Source organism: Neoarius graeffei, chromosome 2 (genome assembly GCF_027579695.1).
Source record: "Neoarius graeffei isolate fNeoGra1 chromosome 2, fNeoGra1.pri, whole genome shotgun sequence".
Classification (NCBI taxonomy): Eukaryota; Metazoa; Chordata; class Actinopteri; order Siluriformes; family Ariidae; genus Neoarius; species Neoarius graeffei.
Window position 1 is genome coordinate 125,617,599 of NC_083570.1, and position 20,528 is coordinate 125,638,126.

The 20,528-nt window shown below is 42.0% G+C and overlaps 1 protein-coding gene across 4 annotated transcripts in view; it reads left to right on the forward strand.

Annotated features, from left to right (window-relative positions):
• The window catches only part of LOC132882263 (NACHT, LRR and PYD domains-containing protein 12-like), a 232,484-nt gene that overhangs the window by 72,704 nt on the left and 139,252 nt on the right, over positions 1–20,528 (forward strand). For 2 of the 4 annotated variants that reach the window (XM_060915544.1, XM_060915546.1), the window contains one exon: positions 5,498–5,671. In XM_060915544.1, the coding sequence (XP_060771527.1) occupies positions 5,498–5,671 (174 nt within the window). Of the gene's footprint in view, positions 1–5,497; positions 5,672–9,117; positions 9,292–13,310; positions 13,571–20,528 lie in introns of those variants that run through there. The other 2 variants (XM_060915547.1, XM_060915548.1) reach the window with 2 other exon arrangements.

The window sequence follows — 20,528 nt, forward strand, 5'->3', positions numbered from 1 at the left end:
TTGACAGATGCATGCAGCTCTGTTCAGACGGCTGTGGCTTCCTCTGCAGAACTGGCCCTTGTAGTGTCCAGCCTAACCTCGTCTTCACTGCTGCTGGAGTTCCGGGTGGTCCCAGGCGCACTGGTTCCACTGGAGTGACGAGGTGAGGGTGGTCGGACCCAATTAGAAGCAGCGGGTGCACTCCATCTAGAGCCTTGAATGGGATACCTCTCAGGTGCTTGTGCTTTCGTTGAAGAGCCTTCACCGGGTATGAATGCTCTGCCAGACTCAACTGCTCAGCTGTAAAGGCCCGCTGTATCTTGAAGGACTGCTTTGGCTGGTCCACTGGCGAGATGGAGAACGACACGGTAGTGCCATGCAGGACTCTGAGATCTTGGCGGACTGTCCTCAAGGCCAGGTCCTCAGGCTGGCCTGTGAGCTTAAGGCTGTGGGCAGCTGCTGGGAGTAGAATGGTCCTCTCTGAACCATCATCGAGAATGGCATATGTCTCCAGGGTGTGAGGGCCATTCCGCAGTAACACTCGACTCACTTTCAGGAGTACCTGATTGCAGCCTGACCGCCTGTCCAAGTACAAGACGTCATTGACACTGGGTGTGCTAACAAAGCAGGCTAGGTTCTTTGTATCGGTTTCAGACTTGGCATTCACATCATGTAAGGCATGCAGATGTTTGCCTTTACACCTTTGGCACAGCATCTTCAGACGACACTGGGCGGCCTGGTGCAGTCTGCCACAACGCCAGCATCTTCTGTTGGTCTTGATCCACGCCGTCTTCTGTTCCACAGTGAGCAGCTTAAAGTTAGCACAGTGATCAAGGAAGTGCTGGTTGTTGTTGCAGTAGGGGCAATATGAGGTTTTGTCCAACTGCTTGGCATTGGAGGGTGGCGTAGCTGCTACTGGGGCACTTTCAGGCTGATCCGTAGTGTGCAAAACGCTAGTGACTTTGGCACCCTTGCTGTCTTGGCGACGGTCAGTCCTAGACTTTGCCTTGCTCTTCTCATCATGGTCCCGAGGGTCACACATAGACTGCTGCATCTTCAACTCGTAATTGAGCCAGTCAGAGAAGTGCAGAAGGGTAGGTATGGTGACTCGCTGTGGGTACAGGAACCTCTTGAACTCTGCCCTCATGTCATGGGGCAACTTAGACAAGAGTCGGGATACGTGTGAGCCACAACAGAGTTCGGTCTGTCCACTCGTCCCAAGCTGATTCAGTAGGCCCACCAGTGATCTTACTTGGAGTGCGAACCTCTTGAAGCCTTTAGTGTCGCCATGTGCAATGCTCTGGGCGTCCATCAGGTCCGCGATGTACCTGAGTGCCAGCTGGTGTGGCTGTCCGTAGTGCTCTGTAAGGCTGGCCATTGTATCGGTGTAGGGCTGAGGGGAGTTGGTGTATGAATCGGCGATGAGCAGAGCGTCTTCATACTTTAGGTGATCGACCAGTATCTGGAACTTAAAGCGCTCTGTTGCGTCCCTTGGCAGCAGATTCTCCAGTGCATCCTTCAGCCTCGCGAACTCCCTTGGATCTCCTTTGGTGAATGGAGGGATTTTTGCCTTGGGCCCACGATACACTCTCTCCCTCTGGGGGGCAGATATTGGCTCACCAAACTCTGACGCTGATGGCGTGTATGGTAGACAATACTCTGGTGTTAGTACCCTGGGTACTGGCGGTGGAGGTTGAGGCAGCACTGGGCGCGGCTGAACTGGGTGCAATGCCCTCAGGCGTGCTGTAAGCTCTTCCATTAAGTCCTTTACCGGAGAGGCTGGCTGCTCCGCTTCCTCTGCTACGGGAGGTGGAGGCAGTGGCCAGTCACCGTCATCTCCTGGAGGCAACATGTATGCACTGGGTTGAGCAGATGGTGGCGGTGGCGGTCCAAAGGACTGGGACCACTCCCTTTCCTGCTTAATAGGACGCAGTTGTGGATATGGTGCAGGCATATGAAGAGAAGGAGGAGGGGCAGATGGCGGTTGAGACGGTGAGTGTGGCAGTGCAGCGTTAGTGTCGAGTCGCCTGTGCAGGTCCAACATCTGTTGTTGCATTCTCTGGTTATCCTCCACTATCCTATGCAGAACAGCCATGACATCAGGCGCAGCTTCAGTGATGGGCTTACTTCGTGGCACAGCAGGTGTGCTCTGGTAAAGGGGGGCGACAGGTTCAAGTAAGTAGACTGAGTGCTGAATTCCTGCTACCTGTGCTGCACCACGCTCTTCCCCCAGAGCTGGAGGTGTGAGAGGCGTCATCCTGGCGTATCTCTCTGAAGCTCCCTCCATGCTATGATAGCGCTGTTGTCCGGGTAAGTAAGCTGCATCATGAGGGGGGTAGTTGGACCGCTGCAGGGCTGGAAGAGAGACGGCATAGTCCTCCAGCCAGGCTGGCTGCCGCACTGCACGGCGGGGACGCACATCTGCAGGCGGAGGGCTCCTTCTCTGATCTGGGAACATCTTCAATAAATCCACAATGACCACTCAATCCTCGCTGGGGCCTCCAATTTGTTTTGGTGAATGATATGTTCTTTGCGGAAAGTTGTGGCCACTGAGGGGCATCGGTAAGAATGCACAATTGAAGATGTGGAAGATAAGGTTCTTGGGGATTTATTAATAAGAACTCAATAATGACATTAATTAGTTTGTGGGGTGTGTGTGTGTGTGGTTGTTCTGAAAGGGAAATAGAAATGACATAGAGGAAAACAATTACTCCTAAGCATAATGACATAAGAAATTAGCATCCATAGCTTTACAGAGAAATATGAATAGCCTGACCTACAGTGAGCTAAACACAAAATGCTCTACTACAAGTTATAAACACAGTAAGTCAAAACGGTACTGTTCCCCCCATACTCTGCCAAATAATTACTACGAAAGTCCGTTTTACACATATATCAACAGCATAAGCATGAATATACACAATATCAAGATGTTAGATAAAACATTAAAGACTATAACCTCGCGGTTAACTCGCGCTAAATTCCGCGGTAGAAATTTACCTCCGCGAATTATATGAAGCCATGTTTAAACAGAATATCTGGCTTATAAACAGCAAATAAGTAAGTGTACTTACATTTCTGAACGCACACAAGAAACCAATGGCATAAATCAAGGCACTAAGTAAACCTAGAAACACTGCTGACTCATCAGTCTAAAGTGGCGACCTCACCCCGAACTTTTTTCTGGAATATTAAAGTGGCAGGCGTCCTTCACATGCCTGCGCGGGAGGAGGCGCTCTCTGATTGGCTAATAATAATAATAATAATAATAATAATAATATTAATAGAATAGGTACTCTGGCACAGGTCAGCCCTTTGTAACAAAAGCTATTGCACTAAACTATAAACCTTAAATTGACTTTATTGCTATTTCAGTGCAGTGCACATTTTCAGAAGCAAAACGTTTTATATATTTATTTCAATTTGATTTGACTGTTTTTGAGTCCATTGCTGGTAATTTGGACCGAGTTACTGTCTTTTGTCAGTCTTGTTTTCAGGTACAAAATCAAAATATAAGTTGTGATAATCTTGAGAAGGCTCTTTTTAATTTTGGGGGGGTCATTATTTATGGGGGAGGGGGGCTATGAATTTATGGGGGGGTCATGAAAAAGTGACACTACTTTGTATGGAGATGAGATTATTGCCTCCTACAATGATGTGGCTTGGGGATATTCTGCAAAAATGTTCAGCCTCGCTGCGCTCGGCAACAACATGTACCCCTAAAGTCTACTTTTCTAGCCAAAAATCAATGACATAGTGTATTATGAACTGTATGAAATGTGGTGGCCTGAATGCAGGTACTGCACGCATTCGGGCCACCACATTTTCCATTTGGGCCAGTAACTTTTCAATTCCACTGGCCCAATGGGCCACCAGTGGTAAATGCTTAATGTCTAGGCCTGAACACTATTAAAAGTAATTTCAGGAATAGATCTCTTGTGTGATGTGTAATTCACCCTCTCATTGAAATATGGCGGAAATGTTTCGGTGCGCGCTTTGCACATCACGGACCTCGGTGATTTTAAAATGCTGCTCCGGCCCTGATCATCTCTGCCCCTTTTTCCCTGAGCAGCAGGGTTTGAAACTCCAGCTATACGCCGCCACATAGTGCGCTTGTCAGTCGTCAGCAACTTTGTTGCTTCGTTCATTAACCGCAGGTTACCGTATCACTGATTTTATCTGAGCCGTTAACGAACGTTCTAAACAATTCTAATATGTCAGAATGTTTATGCAGGTGCTCATGGGAGTTGTAGGCACGTAATATTACACTGCAATGCATTTATTATATCCGATGCCTTCAGAGAAAACTACAATTAAAATATATCGTCATACCACAGAATAAACCACCCGCCAAAGTGGCTAGTGGGACTAAAGTCATTACCCGCAAAAGCCCAATTTTACCCGCATTTGGCGGGTGGGCGGGTGCTAATGTAAAGCCCTGGTTCTGAATAATAAAGTTAATTTTCCACACTCATTGTAGGAGCCAAACTTTAATTTAAACTTGCTTTGGTTTAGAGATTCATATTTTTTGCTTTCGATTTACTGGCACTTAGCTTGGAACTTTTATTTTGACGGAGCCTTAGGTCACCTGTTCAGGTAGAAGATGGTGCCCTCCGTGTGCTCAATCGAGTCTCAGTTAGACAATGGAAGATGCTGGAGACCAGTAGTTGTGGGGTTTTATTTATTTATTTATTTATTTAAACCGCTTCAAAGCTATGCTTGAACAATTAGACTTAAAGGAGAACTGAAGTCATTTTTAAACTTGCTTTATTTCTTAACGTGTTATTCAGTTACATTTTCGGTTTTAGTAACCTTATATCGTGACTCGTATTGGCAACGAATTGCAATTAAATATTATACTTATCGGCCTATTCGGTTTTTGTAGGCCGTGATGTGGTTCGTTTTAGGTAAACAAAGCAAACATTTAAAACGAAACAACTCTTTATTCCTTTCAGAAAACTGAAAGATGGGTTCTCGGTATGGCCATGGGTGCGTTCATTCCCCAGAAGAACCGCCTCCTTCCATTCTGCCATCAACTGATCGTGTTCAAATAATGCTGTGGAGACATCACTGAACTTGATTTTATCCAGTCTACGGCTGTGACGTGACCCTCGTGATTACTGATAGACTGTCTCAGTGTCACCTGCGAATAAACAATCACGTTTTAGAAAAGAAATGAAAAAAACCATCCACTTTCAAAGCCGCTTCATAGTAACAAGTAACGAGGACCCTGATAGAAATGTAGTGGAGTAAAAAGTACGATATTTGTCTTTCAAATGTAGTGAAGTTAGTCATAAGTTTCCCAAAAAAAATACTTAAGTAAAGTACCGATACTCAAAAAGTGGACTTCAGTACAGAACTCAAGTAAATGTACTTCATTACTGTCCACCTCTGGAGATAAGCGCGTAACAACTAAACAGCATCCAAAGTGTTTTGACTTTGTTAGACCACTACACTCATCATCTTTAAAGTCAGTATTAAATCTGTTGATGAAGTGTGCGTCATTGTGTCTCTGCAGGTTGGTGCGGTGTGGTGTCTCAGATGAAGGCTGTGCTGCTCTGAGTTCAGCTCTGAGATCAAACCCCTCACACCTGAGAGACCTGAATCTGACCTGGAATAATCTGGGAGACTCAGGAGTGAAGCGTCTCTCTGCTGTACTGGATAATCCTCACTGTAAACTGGAGATACTGAGGTAAGATCATCTCTCTGAGAGTCACATGACCTGCTCCTCAGTAAGACCCATTCTCTAATAGTGAGACTGAAGCAGAGGTTTTAGCTTCATCATCAGTGTCCTGAGGAGGAAGATTGTTTCTGTTCACTGCACACTGATGATTTGTCACAGAGTCTTTGGGTCAGATGGACGTATGTGAGAAGCTGCAGCACAAAACGGGACTTGATCCGACTGCGATGTGTCTGAACTCACTGTGAAATTTACTACAACACTGTAACGAATCCCACAAACTGCACCTGAGACTCAAACTAACTGCCCTCTGTGTGAGCAGCAGTGACATGGTGGAAATGATCTCGGGAATACAAAATTTGAAAACTAAAATGAGATGTTAATGCCAAAGAATTGATTAAAAGCCAATTTTTTTTAAATAAAAAAAAAATTAAAGAAAAATTAAATGGAGCCGTCCATAGTAACCGTCTTTCTGTCGATTTTTGAATAATTCAAATAATGTAATATAGTAATAAATATAGCCACAAGCAGCGATCATCGGGATCCAAGCAATAAGGGGCCAAGTGAGACCACACCCGATTTTAAATTTCTTACTTAAGAGGTTCTTAAAGCGAGACGGCCTTTCGATTTCATAAAATCGGTGAAATTTAGTTGCGTCTGAAATGTGGTGATTGTGATATCTGTTTATTTCTGTAATATCTCACAAAATATCAGGCCATTCTGGGACTGGGAAGTTATTTAATTTGAGGGGATTAAAGCAAGCAAATAATGTGCATGAAATCGCTCGCTTCGCGCAGTCAAGCAGACAGAGGAAGTCCGTGTGCGCATGCGCAGGTTTACCTTCTTCTTCTTCTTCTTTTGGGTTTTACGGCAGCTGGCATCCAGTGTTGCATTACTGCCATCTACAGGTTTCCCTTTGAGCGTGCACTGACAGTTCCATCATTCTGTCACTAAACGAACAGCTGATCACACCGAGGTGCTCGCTGAGTGCCCATATTTATTAGTTTGGTCCTGCGTTTCCTTTCCTTCGTATATAACAACGTCTTTTCTTCTCGCTTTCCGTTACTGTAGTCGCTCTTTCACGTTTCATTCGCACACTCATGTCCTCCATTTTTCTCTCCTGTTTCAAATTTGTATCCCACAATGCCTTGCGTGAACGGGGAAAGCCCACCATGTGAAGGTATCTTGAATTGGGTCATGGTGAAGCAGGAAAAAATAGCGGAGAATTTAGGGCCATGTGGCTAAAGGCACTCTACCTTTAAGATATTACAATATTTCAGTTTTAGCGCCCCCTGTGGACAAAACGCGATGGTTAATAATGAAAATCGAGACGACTGCAGTCAGTACTATCTCTCTGAAACGATCAAACATTTAGATTCTACCAGCAGATTGCGCTCCATCCAAAAGCTGAAATATGCAGGCATCACAGAGCCATGTAATCGGCACGGTGGTGTAGTGGTTAGCGCTGTCGCCTCACAGCAAGAAGGTCGTGGGTTCAAGCCCTGTGGCTGGCGAGGGCCTTTCTGTGTGAGTTTCAGTTTTCTTTTAGGAGATGATTATTATTATTATTATTATTATAAGAAAACCAACAGGGTTCCTACAGTTTTGCTCCATGGGCCCCTAGTAATATAGTAATAAAAGGATAAAGTAGTAAATATTCTCTCAGGACGTCTCCGTCTCGCTGCTCTGAACAGGGTTGCCAGATCTACGTTACAGAAGCAGCTCAGTGGATCAGCAGGATTAAACCCATGCAGTTTTCCTCAGTAGTGCTTTCACTAAAATCATCTCCTATTCCACATTTAGTCATAAATACAGACTGTCTGTGAGTAAACCCACTGACTCCGTTCCATTCATACAGTAACCCAGAGCTAAAGTGGAGAACAGGATCAATAGGTGTGTGTGAGAGGAGATCACAGGGCACGACCACTACGCTCTGTTTTATTCTACAGATATGATTAACATCAGGTTCACAAACATCACCAATCCATGGGAAAACACACACACACACACACACACACAGAACTGTAAAGAAGAAGAATTCTTTTCTGAAATTAAAACTCTACCTGAAATAGCAATTCCTTGCAACAAATATTGCCACGTGAGGTTGATGAGGTTCCCGACACACAATCCAGTTAAGCACTCACAGAAAGTTCAGTGAAATGAGATGGTGGTTTATTCCATTAAGACAATTCCGGTTTACTTTACGGTTGCGAACAAAGGATCGAAAAGGGAAACTAAAGTAAAGCTCTGTTAGTTTAGTAGGTTATTCCAATGCATTCGGCTTATTGCGGTCGGAAAACTATTCCGCCTCGTCATCTACCTTACCCCTGATTCAAAGGACTAATTAAAGCTCGCAGTTACGCGCCACACCGGCACGTCAAGGGGAGTGGCTACATACCACATGACAGGTAAGGCAATCAGGTAAGTATCTAACATAATTCTAACATAATTCCTTTTACAGGTTACCAAACTAAATCATATAGAAACAACAAATACTAAGTCATACAGCAACCTAAATATGGCTCCTACACTACCATACATTGAAAAATGCACCAATTTGAACATAACAGGTGATTTAAAAATCTATATTTCACTACTTGTGTTTGCAGAAACATTTTTGAAGCCTTTGACATGACCTGGTTTTCTGCGTTCATTAATAATAAAACATGGTCTAATCTTCATCCAAGTCAGAAGAGTCGACAAACCCATTCTGTCTAAAGAAAACACACTCGCACTTGTTCTTGTCAGTCCTGAATAAACCATTTAAACATCCACACTCTGGGTTTTAAAGTGTGTGACCCTCTCTGATAACGACTTCTCCAAAAGCTAATGAGAGTCCGACCCTGTTCTATAAAATACACACACAGTCTGATTACTGACCGTCTGATCTTCTCAGGAAAGAGCTGTTCATGTGAGCTCTGATTAAAGAGAGATTTTGTAGAGATGTGTGAAGCAGGAAAACGTGACTAAAACAGCGTTTGTAAAGAGCGAGTGTGTGTGACTCGGTCCACAGGAAGATAAATTGTCTCCAAACAGAGCAGATTCAGTGCTGTTGCTCCTCTGCCTAAGATCGAGGCATCCTGCAAAAATCACTCCAAGAGCACAGCATGGAATACTGAAGGAGGAGAAAGAGAAAGCAAAGGAGAGCAGAACAGCTGCAGAAATCTCTAGAACTCACTAAAGTCTCTGTTCATGTGTCCACTGGAAGAAACAACACTTAACAATAAAACTGTTCTAAATTACAGAGAAAGTCTGTTTAACAAAACCAATGAAAATCATTTCCATCCAACACTAATCAGGTATTCTTCTACAGACTGAACGATTATGGAGCGATATTCTCTCACACACACACACACACACACACACACACACACACACACCTCTAATTTAAAGATGCGAAGCGAATCGTGATGATCATAAACTGAGACAGTGAAGTGTGTGTCATTGTGTCTCTGCAGGTTGCGGTGGTGTGGTGTCTCAGATGAAGGCTGTGCTGCTCTCGCTTCAGCTCTGAGATCAAACCCCTCACACCTGAGAGACCTGAATCTGTCTGGGAATAAAATCGGAGACTCAGGAAAGAATCTGCTCTCTGCTCTTAAGGATGATAAACATTACAAACTACAGACACTGGGGTGAGTAATGACTTTTTTAGTTCAGTGTTGGGGAAGAAAAATCTTATAACCTCGTTATCATTTTTGTTTAATTTCAGTAAAGATCACATGACCAGGCCATGAAATGAAACCAGTTTTAGAAATTTTCACTGTGTTCTATTTAATCAGATGTGGGGTTTTTCCTTCTCACAATTACCTTTAATGTTGTTTAGTGGTCAAGTCAACTTTATTGTCAAATATGTTCTACATGCTCGACATACAGCACAGATGAAATATCAGTCCTCTCTGACCCACGGTGCAAACAGGCAATGCAATAAATAAAAATAGAATAATTGAAAAAAACAAACAATATAAACAGTATAAACACTCTAGATATGAACTAGACGTAGACTAAACACTCTCTCTCTCTCTCTCTCTCTCTATATATATATATATATATATATATATATATATATATATATATATATATATATACACACACACATAAATTGGTTCAAATAACCAAACAGTCAAGGGCACTTGAGGTATAGCACAGGGATGAGAATTTTCCGCGGAATTCCGAGTTTTTCCCACTGAAAATGTCATTTTTGTGAAACGTGTAAATCCGTTGAGAATTTTTTTTTTGGGGGGGGGGGGGGTTGGCAAGAGGCTTGTGGTGGCACAAGCAGGCAGGACCGACCGCCCGCCAGCATCTTTCGGCAGTGCTCATCGCAAAATTAGTTGCAGCTGTGATAACGGAAATCGTCATTGCTTTCTTCAATATTTATGCTAACGACAACTCACGACAATTTCCGGCAACGTTTTGGCGCTAGGTTCATCTCACTTCTACAATTCACGGAGAAACACGCTACACGTACACGGTTTTGATCACTTCTTAAGTTCTAGTTATTTTGGTTAGTTTTCAAAGTTACTTTGCCAATATGGCGAAAGTTTTGGACCGCAAAAATGAGGATTGTGCCAGGGAAATCGATAAATCGAACGGGATAAAGAACTGTTTCCGATGGGCATGGCTCGATAGGAGCGTTACCGTGCAGATAGGGCCACAAACTGTGATGACGTGCCTGACGGAACACATCCGAAAAGTGGACGAACCAGGAAAGGTTCTGTGTATTCTGTGCTCAGATATGATCAATTATGGAAACAGAGGAGCTAGAAACATCCAGGAGCACATCAAAACAAAAAAGCACACAGGTACGTTTTACTTAAATTGTCAAAGATGGAGTCAGGAGGAATCTAATATCGTTACGGTTACCTCCATTATCGCTCACGATATATAGATATATTAGTGTGTCACGGAGTGAGCCGTGACGCTCGCGCACACACACCTCTCACGCAAGCGCACAGCGCACAGGCAGCAATCTGCCGGCAACGTTCAAAAATCTTGGCTGACCTGTCGCTGTGAGTTGCACTTCATTTCCATTACTGGTTTCTGTATGGGTATTACTGGTTTTCAAGCATTTCATACTCCACCGTTTGCCATAGTTTCTAACGAGAGCAGCATTTGTTGCGAGTGCAGGGAAAGGCCTACCGGCATTCTAGTAACGTGTGTTTGGCTCCACTCATATGTAAAACGCATCACACATCTCTAAGCATTTTCATCTCCCATCTGTTCAGCATTGTCTCTGGTCTAGGAAACACACGTACAAACCGGTTATTTCTAGCGTCAAGTTTATTTAGTTCTAGCATTTTTATAACACAAAATAGTTTTCAGTAACTCGTCACACGAACTCCACACTCTTCCTGTTTGTTGTGAGAAACCGAGGGACTGTACCATTGGCTTGTTATGGAGGGGTTTCGCGGGTGTTTGGTAGAACGGACTATTTTAACGGGGGTGTTTTACTGGTGTTGGGGAAACATGTATTTTACTGTGCACTGAAGGGTTTTTGGTTAATGAAAATTATTTTGGATGTTTGTATATTTTGTGTTTGTTTCTTTAAATTGTTATTTTGTATTTAGGATGTTATTATTTAGTTGATTGATTAATTTTGCAATTTGGGCTCAAGTGTGGGCGGGGCTGCGGGTATGTAAGCTCTGCAGTAGCTCCAGAGCCTCAGTTGTGGTTGGAGCGTCTTGTTTGAAGGTACTGCGGTTTGGCTGACTAATAGTTTTGTTCAGGGTCTTTTTTGATTTAGTCTGGCAAACTTGAAGCCTCTTTATTTTTGTTTGTAGGGGCGGCACGGTGGTGTAGTGGTTAGCGCTGTCGCCTCACAGCAAGAAGGTCCGGGTTCGAGCCCCGGGGCCGGCGAGGGCCTTTCTGTGTGGAGTTTGCATGTTCTCCCCGTGTCCGTGTGGGTTTCCTCCGGGTGCTCCGGTTTCCCCCACAGTCCAAAGACATGCAGGTTAGGTTAACTGGTGACTCTAAATTGACCGTAGGTGTGAATGTGAGTGTGAATGGTTGTCTGTGTCTATGTGTCAGCCCTGTGATGACCTGGCGACTTGTCCAGGGTGAACCCCGCCTTTCGCCCGTAGTCAGCTGGGATAGGATCCAGCTTGCCTGCGACCCTGTAGAACAGGATAAAGCGGCTACAGATAATGAGATGAGATGAGATTTTGTTTGTATAGTTTTCTTTTTGGCAATTTGAACCTTTGGTTGGTGCACTGTAAATATTTGCACTATTTTAAGAAAAGTTTTGAAAATACAAAAAATAAAAAAATATTTTTGGAGGAAGAAGTTTTCGGGCTCTCTGTCTGCTCCACTGCCGTCCATCCTTGCAACAAGTTTAGAAACGTTTTAAACCATCATTGAATTTGAAATCATATATATAATGTATGTGTGGGAAAGGGGGATTGTGAATTGGGCAGATGCCCCCTAGACCGGCCAGGCATTTGAGTTTTTTTAAATGTCCCATTCTCATCCCTGATAGCAGGTAAACATGAAACAAGCAGTGTAAACAAACTAGCAGCTGTTAAGGTGAGGTAGTGCGGAATAGTGCAAATGAGCGAGGTAAAGTGAGATGTGCGGTCCCTGAGTTCAGTGTGTTAATGAACGATGAGGGGGGTGTGTGTTTGGGGGGGGGGGGGGGGGCTGTGAGGGTGACATGTCAGATGCTGAAGGGGGGGGCAGGGGGGTGTGCGGGCAGAATCTGTGGCAGAGGGGGGAGGAGGGGCAGAACAGGGAGGGAGTTGAGCCTCCTGACCGCCTGGTGAAAGAAACTGTTCTTGAGCCTGCTGGTTTTGGCCCGGAGACTCCGCAGTCTCCTCCCCGACGGCAGCAGGCTGAAGAGGCTGTGAGATGGGTGGGTGGGGTCACCTGCAATCCTGATGGCTTTGCGGGTGAGGCGGGAGTTATAAATATCCATTAGAGAAGGGAGAGAGACACCAATGATCATTAAAGTGTTGATTTAAAATGACTCTGAAAGCAGAAGACAGGGAGTCAGTCCGAGTCTCCAAAATGTCCCGTCTGAGTGCATGAGTGTGATTGTAAATGAGCACCTCGTCTCCTTGTGACACCCTGCTGTCTCTGACTTCATCCTGCTGCTTTTGTCTGAATAAGATGATCTCGGCTTTTCCCTGTTTCTGATCAGCAGCACACTTTCTTCTCGACTCTCCTCAAAACTCAGTAAAATGATCCTCTTTAATGCCACACGGCCACAAATATGTGATTTAAGGAGCCACTTGACTCACTCTGACACTCCTTCCTGCTCTCCACCTCCACACCGTGTCTTCTGTCCTTCCTGTAAACTTCACCTCGGCTTCTTCTTAAAGTCTGCACTTAAATCTACATGTAGAACAAGAGATCAAACCCACCGCAGTGGGAGTTACTGTTTAAAAAGCTCCAAAGCCTGGGATTGGATAAGAGCAGTGATGTGATGGGAAACGTCTGCTCACTTTCCTGTTAGATCTTGTGGAAGTTCTCGTTTGTTGGAGCTAAATGTCAGAACACAGATCTTATAGAAGACTGAATAAATGTTGGATTAAATTATAAACAGGAGATGATAATAATGTTTCTCTTGGAGCAGAGATGATTACATGCTGGTGGTCATGAAGTACCGCAGTCCAGTGTGTGGGGATTAATCCAGATGTTTTTCTTTTCTTTTCAGGATTTGATGAACATCTGTGTGTGTGATGAAGACTCTCGTGTTCCTACAGTTCCATGTTGGAAATGGGCACTTTATTAGGAACAGCTTGTGACCTGCATGAAACTGCTTACAGTACTCTGCGCAATTTATCAGTCAGATCCATTCCAAAGAATTAAAAATATAGTGTTTTATTTTTATTGTATAAAACTAGTTTGTGTATTTAAATTTCTGCAACAGTTCAATAAATTTATATCTCGTATCAGAATATATATATATATGAACTTATTTGCGTGCTGTACATTATTCCTTGATGTTTCAGGTGTAATGGTGTGTGCGCACACACACACACACACACACACACACACTGAAAGAAACTCGACAGTTTTTACAAAATACCAAAAACATTTATTAAATGCCAAACATTTCTTTCATTCATTCGGGGGTGTCATGGCTCAGTTGGCTAAGGCGCCATACCATAAATCTGGTTGGTTCAATTCCAACCCAAAGTCATTTCCTGATCCCTCCCTGTCTCTCCTACTCATTTCCTGTCTCTGCACTGTCCTATCCAAGAAAGGTGAAAAAAGCCCCCCCCCATTCATTCAGTCTTATCTGCAGTCCAGTGGGATAATGTGAGGGCTTTGTGTGAAGTAGTGTAACTGCAGTGTGTGTGATGGCTTTAGTATTTGATTCCTCTTCTATAGGGCTGGAGGACTCGAGTCCAGTCTTGTGATTACAGATTTTATTTGTAATAACTCCACCCCACCCCTCGGTGTAGAAAGGGGACGTTATTAAACAGCACCTAATTATTTATTTTAAAATGTGTACCTTTGTGGAAAAAAGGTGTACCTTTAGTGGAAAACAACAGCAAGATGGCGGAAAAGATGGCGGAAAGCAGGTCACGCCGCTTGGCAGGTGCTGCGGACTTGCTGCTGAAAACGCCGAAAATAACCACGACTAGACCTACTATATTACAAAGTTGGGTTTTTATCGTGTTTTTTCTTTTGCTATCTATAAGACACTGCTTTCGTGCCGATGGCTATAACCATGATGGCTATCGTTCAGTTTGGAATAGTCAACTGCTACTTTTCACAAAAGTTTTGGACAACGGGCAAGCCAAAACTCCCCCAACAAAGGAGAACAAGTTTGTACCAGCAAACTTACGTCGGGATCTTGTTCGAATGTCACTAATGCTATTGTTAGCTGGTGATATAGAGTTAAATCCCGGCCCTCAGCCCAAGTATGAAAACACCTTACAGCAAAATCAGCGTGATAACATCCTGCAGCTGATTCAGCAAGCTCAGACCCCAAGGCAAACAACAACAATCTGCCTCCCGTGTACCTTTAGTGGAGATGCGTCGAAGGTGTGCAGTGGATTAGCAATTCCAGGTGGGCTAGCGGCGGGGCCGTCTCGCCTGGTGTTGGCCCAATCTTTGGGGCCGCCAGCGATTGTGGCTGCGGAGGCCTCTCTGCCACCAGCGACTCGTCCAGCGTGTGGGAGTGGGGATGCACTGGGGCTCCACGGCGGACCTGCGGTTTCGGGAGCGCAAGTAGCTTTGGCGGACTCTCGTTTTATCGACCTGACAACTACTATCCTGAATCGGCGAGCGCGGCTAGCTCCGCGTAATGATGTGGGTCAAGCTGGAGAGGCTAGCCGGGAAGTGGCCTCGAGTGACTCACAAACCTCATTATACATCAACGTAACATCAGAGACATTATCACCTGGGACTGTTAATAAGTTGGGTGAGTTTTTGCCCTCGACTATCACAAACCGAAAACAAATTAATAAGGCCATTGGTAAACATCGCAAATATAAGTTCTTTCAAACTCTTAATCACGCCAGAGTTATGTGGGATCAAAAAGCCAAACCAAAGGGCTTGCTTGGCGGTCATTTGAATATTAGAAGTATTTTATCAAAGTGTGATCAAGTTCAACATCTACTTGTTGAGTCGAACTTAGACTTTTTATGTATATCTGAAACATGGCTTCATGCCAACTCTCCCATGGGTGGGTTATATGTACCAGGTTATAATATTTTTAGGAAAGATCGGTCTGAGGGTAGGGGAGGAGGGGTGATGTTCTATATCAAGGATCATTTAAAATGTGAACAGATTCACTGGTCATGTATAAATGATCTGGAATGTCTAGGTGTTAATATAACACTGTCTCCACAAATGTCCTTTATCCTAATTGGGATTTATAGACCTCCATCAGCCTCCAGTATTTTTTATGAGCAATTACAGGCTGTTCTCAAAGAATGTAATTTTAAGAAAGAGATTATTTTACTTGGAGACTTTAATGTAAATTGGAATGAAAAGAAAAATAGGAAACAACTTCAGTCACTAATAGAGAGTTTTGATCTCTCACAACTCATCAAGGACTCCACTAGAATAAGTAGCTCATCAAACACATGCATAGATTTGGTTTTTAGCAACAAGGGAGAAAGAATACAAAAAATATATAATATGGTCACAGGTCTATCTGATCATAATCTTATACTCTTCTCAAGAAAACTGTCTAAAAATAGGTTTACTAATGCCTGTAGAAAAAACACAGAACAGCTAAGGATACCGAAGGGTGAAATGAATAACCTGGAAAATGCCATTAATCAAATAAATTGGTCTGATCATCTTATTCATGAACATGTTGATGACAACTGTAACACATTCATGACTGTTGTTCAACAAACCGTGAATGGCTTCATGAAAAAGATGAAACTGAGACCAAGAAAAAGTAATCATCTCCCATGGTTAAATAGCGAAATATGGTCTCTGATGAAACAGCAAGATCATGCACTTAAGATTGCTTTAAAGACAAAAATGATACATAATAGACAAATATTCACCTCTCTCAGAAACAAAGTTATTAAAGAAATTAGAAATGCAAAGGCAAATTTTTTCATAAATGCAATAAGTAATGCGAAAGGCAATGCAAAGGAGATTTGGATAAATATAAAGAAACTAACAGGACATAATGCTGCACATAAAGACATAAGGGAGCTGCAGCTAAATGATAGCCTAGTTCAAGACTCACATGAGATTGCAACAGCTTTAAATACGTATTTCATTGATTCTGTAAAGAACTTGACTCATAAATTCCATTATATAGCACAACCACATATGGTAGTAAATACTGCAACTGCAGTTTTTAATTTAAAGGAAGTGTCTCAAACAGAGGTTGACAGAATTATTTGTGGTTTCAAGAATTCCAGAGCCAAAGATGCATATCAAATGGACACAATGTTACTTAAAACTTTTAAAACACCTTTCATTGTACCAATTACTAGTATTATTAATCAATCAATAAATGAAGGTGTTTTTCCTACTCATTGGAAATCTGCAGTCATTACACCGATTTTCAAATCTGGAGACCCTGCAATAGTAAGTAACTATAGACCAGTGGTCCAGTGGTCTCTAAAATAGCTGAAAAATTAGTGGCTGAACAGCTTATTAAGTATTTAAACAATAGTCCATATAATTTAAATAAAATGCAATTTGGCTTTAGGAAAAATCACTCTACAGAGACGGCTATTTGCTATCTTCTGGAAAATATGAAATTAAAATTAGATACAGGGGGGGTCATAGGAGCTGTTTTTCTTGATTTGCGGAAGGCATTTGATACCGTAAATCATGACATTTTAATGACCAAGTTATCTCATTTTAATTTTTCTTTAAGTTCAATGCAATGGATAAAGTCATACATCACACAGAGAAAACAGTGCGTTAAAGTACACAACACTACATCCACAATTCTAGAAAGTTCATTTGGTGTTCCTCAAGGTTCAGTTTTGGGACCATTGTTATTTAGTTTGTACATTAATGATCTTCCAAATAACTGTGCACCAAATGTTTTCTGTCAAATGTATGCAGATGATGTAATTGTGTATGTACATGCAAAAACAAAACATCAAGCGGCACAACATCTATCTGCTGCTATGTCTAATGTATCAAGCTGGTTGCAAAATTCTCATTTACAACTAAATGTTTCAAAGACTGTATGTATGTTTTTTTCAAATAGAGCAAGTGCTAATATAACTCCAGATGTATTTGTGCAGGGAACAAGACTTGTGGTTGTACAAGAATTTAAATATCTTGGAATCACAATAGATTCACAGTTGCATTTTAAACATCAGGTAAAAAGAATCATGAATAAATTAAAATTTAATCTTTCCAACTTCAGATTTATTAGAAATAATTTAACTGTTGATTCATCTAAATTATTCCTGAATGCAATGATAGTCACATATTACATATTGTATAACAAGCTGGACAATGGCCTGTAAATCCACACTAAAGCCTATTGAGAGGGCATACAAGCAGTCTTTGAAAGTCTTGGATAAAAGGTCCAACACCTATCATCATTGTGCTATCCTGAGGAAATATGAACTTCTGAGTTGGGACAATATAATTAAATATTCAGACTGTATTCTAGTATATAAGGTTTTCAATGGTTTAGCTCCACCACCATTGAATAACTTTATAAAGAAGAATATAAATAGGACAACCAGAGCAGGGTCTAGAGGTGACTGTGTAGTCCCATTTAGAAAAAGTGCCTTTGGGCAGTCAGTATTTTCATACAGAGCATCTCATACATGGAACACTATACCAAATGAAATAAGAGACATGCCCACCCTTGCTTCTTTTTCTATACATTTTAAAAAATGGCTACTGGAGAACCAAATCTGCACTCCTATTATAACCTAATGTAAGTGATTGTAGTAGAGTGTGTGATTATGTGTTGAAGTGTATGTGTTCTTTATGTAGTGTATATGGTTGTTACAGTGTTTGGGGTTGTTGTTGGGCTGTACTTTGGGGATGTTGCTGGTATCAAACTATTTATACATAAATCTTATGAGTAAATACTTTAAGTAATGCACACAATATACATCCAAATACATGTTAATTAGTGCTTTAACATCTGTACATTTACTTTGGTGCAAGAAATAGGCCAAAGGCAAAGCATGTAACATCAGCTTGTTTTTGACATTGCATTTTAACATCTAAAGCATTTTTGCACTGAAGCATAGCACTTTAACATGCTTGGACTTTAGCATTTAAGCACTTTATGATTGTCTATATTCTGGATTTTTACCTGACCTTATTTATATGTCTGTGTATACTGTATTGACCTGTTGATCAAAAGTTGCACTCAAGCACTTTAATGCCTGGACACTATTATTATCATTATTTACCTTATTTTTTATTATTATTATTATTATTTTTAGTATTTTTATTATTCCAAAGATCAACCTGCCACAGGGACTAAAGATGCAAATTAGCCGTTGGCTATAATCTTGCGTATTTACATGTAAATGTTTTTATTAATATGCATTGTCCCTGTTAAAAGAATAATATAAAATTTAAAAAAAAAAATAATAATAATAATAATAATAATAATCAGAATTCAGTGATCTACAAATGGAATGTGAGTCCGTGTGAAATGAAGTAGGGGTTTAATTATGCATGACTCAGTCTGCAGCCCTGCCCCAGTAAACAGTTTAAACAACAACAGAACATCATTAAGTCATGAATTAAATTAAATCTCATGCGTCAAACTCAAGGTCTGTGAGCCAAATATGGCTTGCTGCCTCATTTCATTCAGCCCCATGAACCTAAAGCAAAGAATAATGTTGAAAGAGCCTGCAGTTCTCTCCTCCTCTACATTTCACACTGTCTCGAATTCTCACTGTAGCCCAGAGACCGTGACTGTACAGCACGGACACATCTCTGTGCTGAAACTCTGCTGAAAACCAACGTCCATGTGCTGTGTTTGATGGAAGTCATACTGGCGTCTAAAACAATTCAGAAACCCATCAGATGTGGGCAGTGGCATAAACAGGAATTACTCTGTGTGTGCAGGATCTTTGCAAAATAAAATCATGATCGCACGATCATTTAAGGCACAATCTCCCATCAAACAAACAATCTCGCTGCACGAGGAACAAAATTTAAACACAACATATTGGAGAGAGTGTGCAATTCTTCATTATACAAATATTATATTTTATTGGCAAAGTATGATTGTAAAAGATGCCCACTGAACATTTTGACTGCATCCCCAGTCAAGACTGGCTAAATCCAGCCCAGATCCACACAAGCTTGCTTTCTTGAAAGATGATGATAAAAGGCTTAATAATATCCATCCATTATCTATAGCACTTCTCCATCAGGGTCGTGGGGGAACCTGGATCCAATCCCAGCTGACTTCGAGCAAGAGGAGGGGTTCACCCTGGACACGCCACCAATCTATCACAGGACTGGCTTCATAATATATCGATAATTAAAGGGGCATCCACTATTAAAGTAATTGATTTGAACTTGTTCCAATGGAAAGACATGAACCAGAAATGTTCTGGTAAATATTAATGAGAAATTAATGTTGAATAATTGACATTTAAGACACAATATGACCAAATATTTTGTTGAACATATTTTGTTTTGGTCAACATCTTGATTTTTTTTTTTAAGCTGAATTTTATAATCTAACTTTTTCAAAAACATCACATTTACACGTTTTCTTTTCAAACATTACAAAGGTCTGTGTTTTTTCCCTGAAGTGTTCAGCTACGAAGTCAGGTTGAAGTCCAGCTGACTCTGATTTCATTCTATAGGTTATGAAAGTGTGCGCACCAAAGCCACCTTGTTTCCACTCGTACCCCTCTTCACCAACAGGTTCCATTCTAGTTCACGCACCAAGTTCTGGAGAACATGCAAACTCGACCCAGAAAGACCTCAATCAGCCATGAGGTTCGAACCCAGAACCTTCTTCCAGTGAGGTGACAGTGATAACCACAGCACCACTGTGACTCTCTCTGCTGGAGCTCCTTTTAGTAACTCATATTCACAATGGCACACATCATGGGACTCACGATTATTAAAAGTCCAAGTTTAACATTTAAGCACATTTTATTTTTCAGGTTGAAACAAACTCAGTCCCACATTCTCATTCATTTGCATGCCTGTGTAGGAGCAGTCGAGTTGAGTTCGTATCGAAGCTGAAATGCACCTCGATATCAAAATAATACCACATACGACGTGAACAAAGACATGCTTTAAATCAATAAATGTTTTATCCGGTCCCTCTTCACCACGACGGTCCAGTACAATGCCCGCATTACTGCTGACGCCGCCCCAATCCGCCCGTCCATCTCACGCTCCATTTCACCATCACTCGTGAACAAGACCCCGAGATACTTGAACTCCTTCACTGCTTCATTGCTGCCCCCAGTGAAGGAGTTATGAT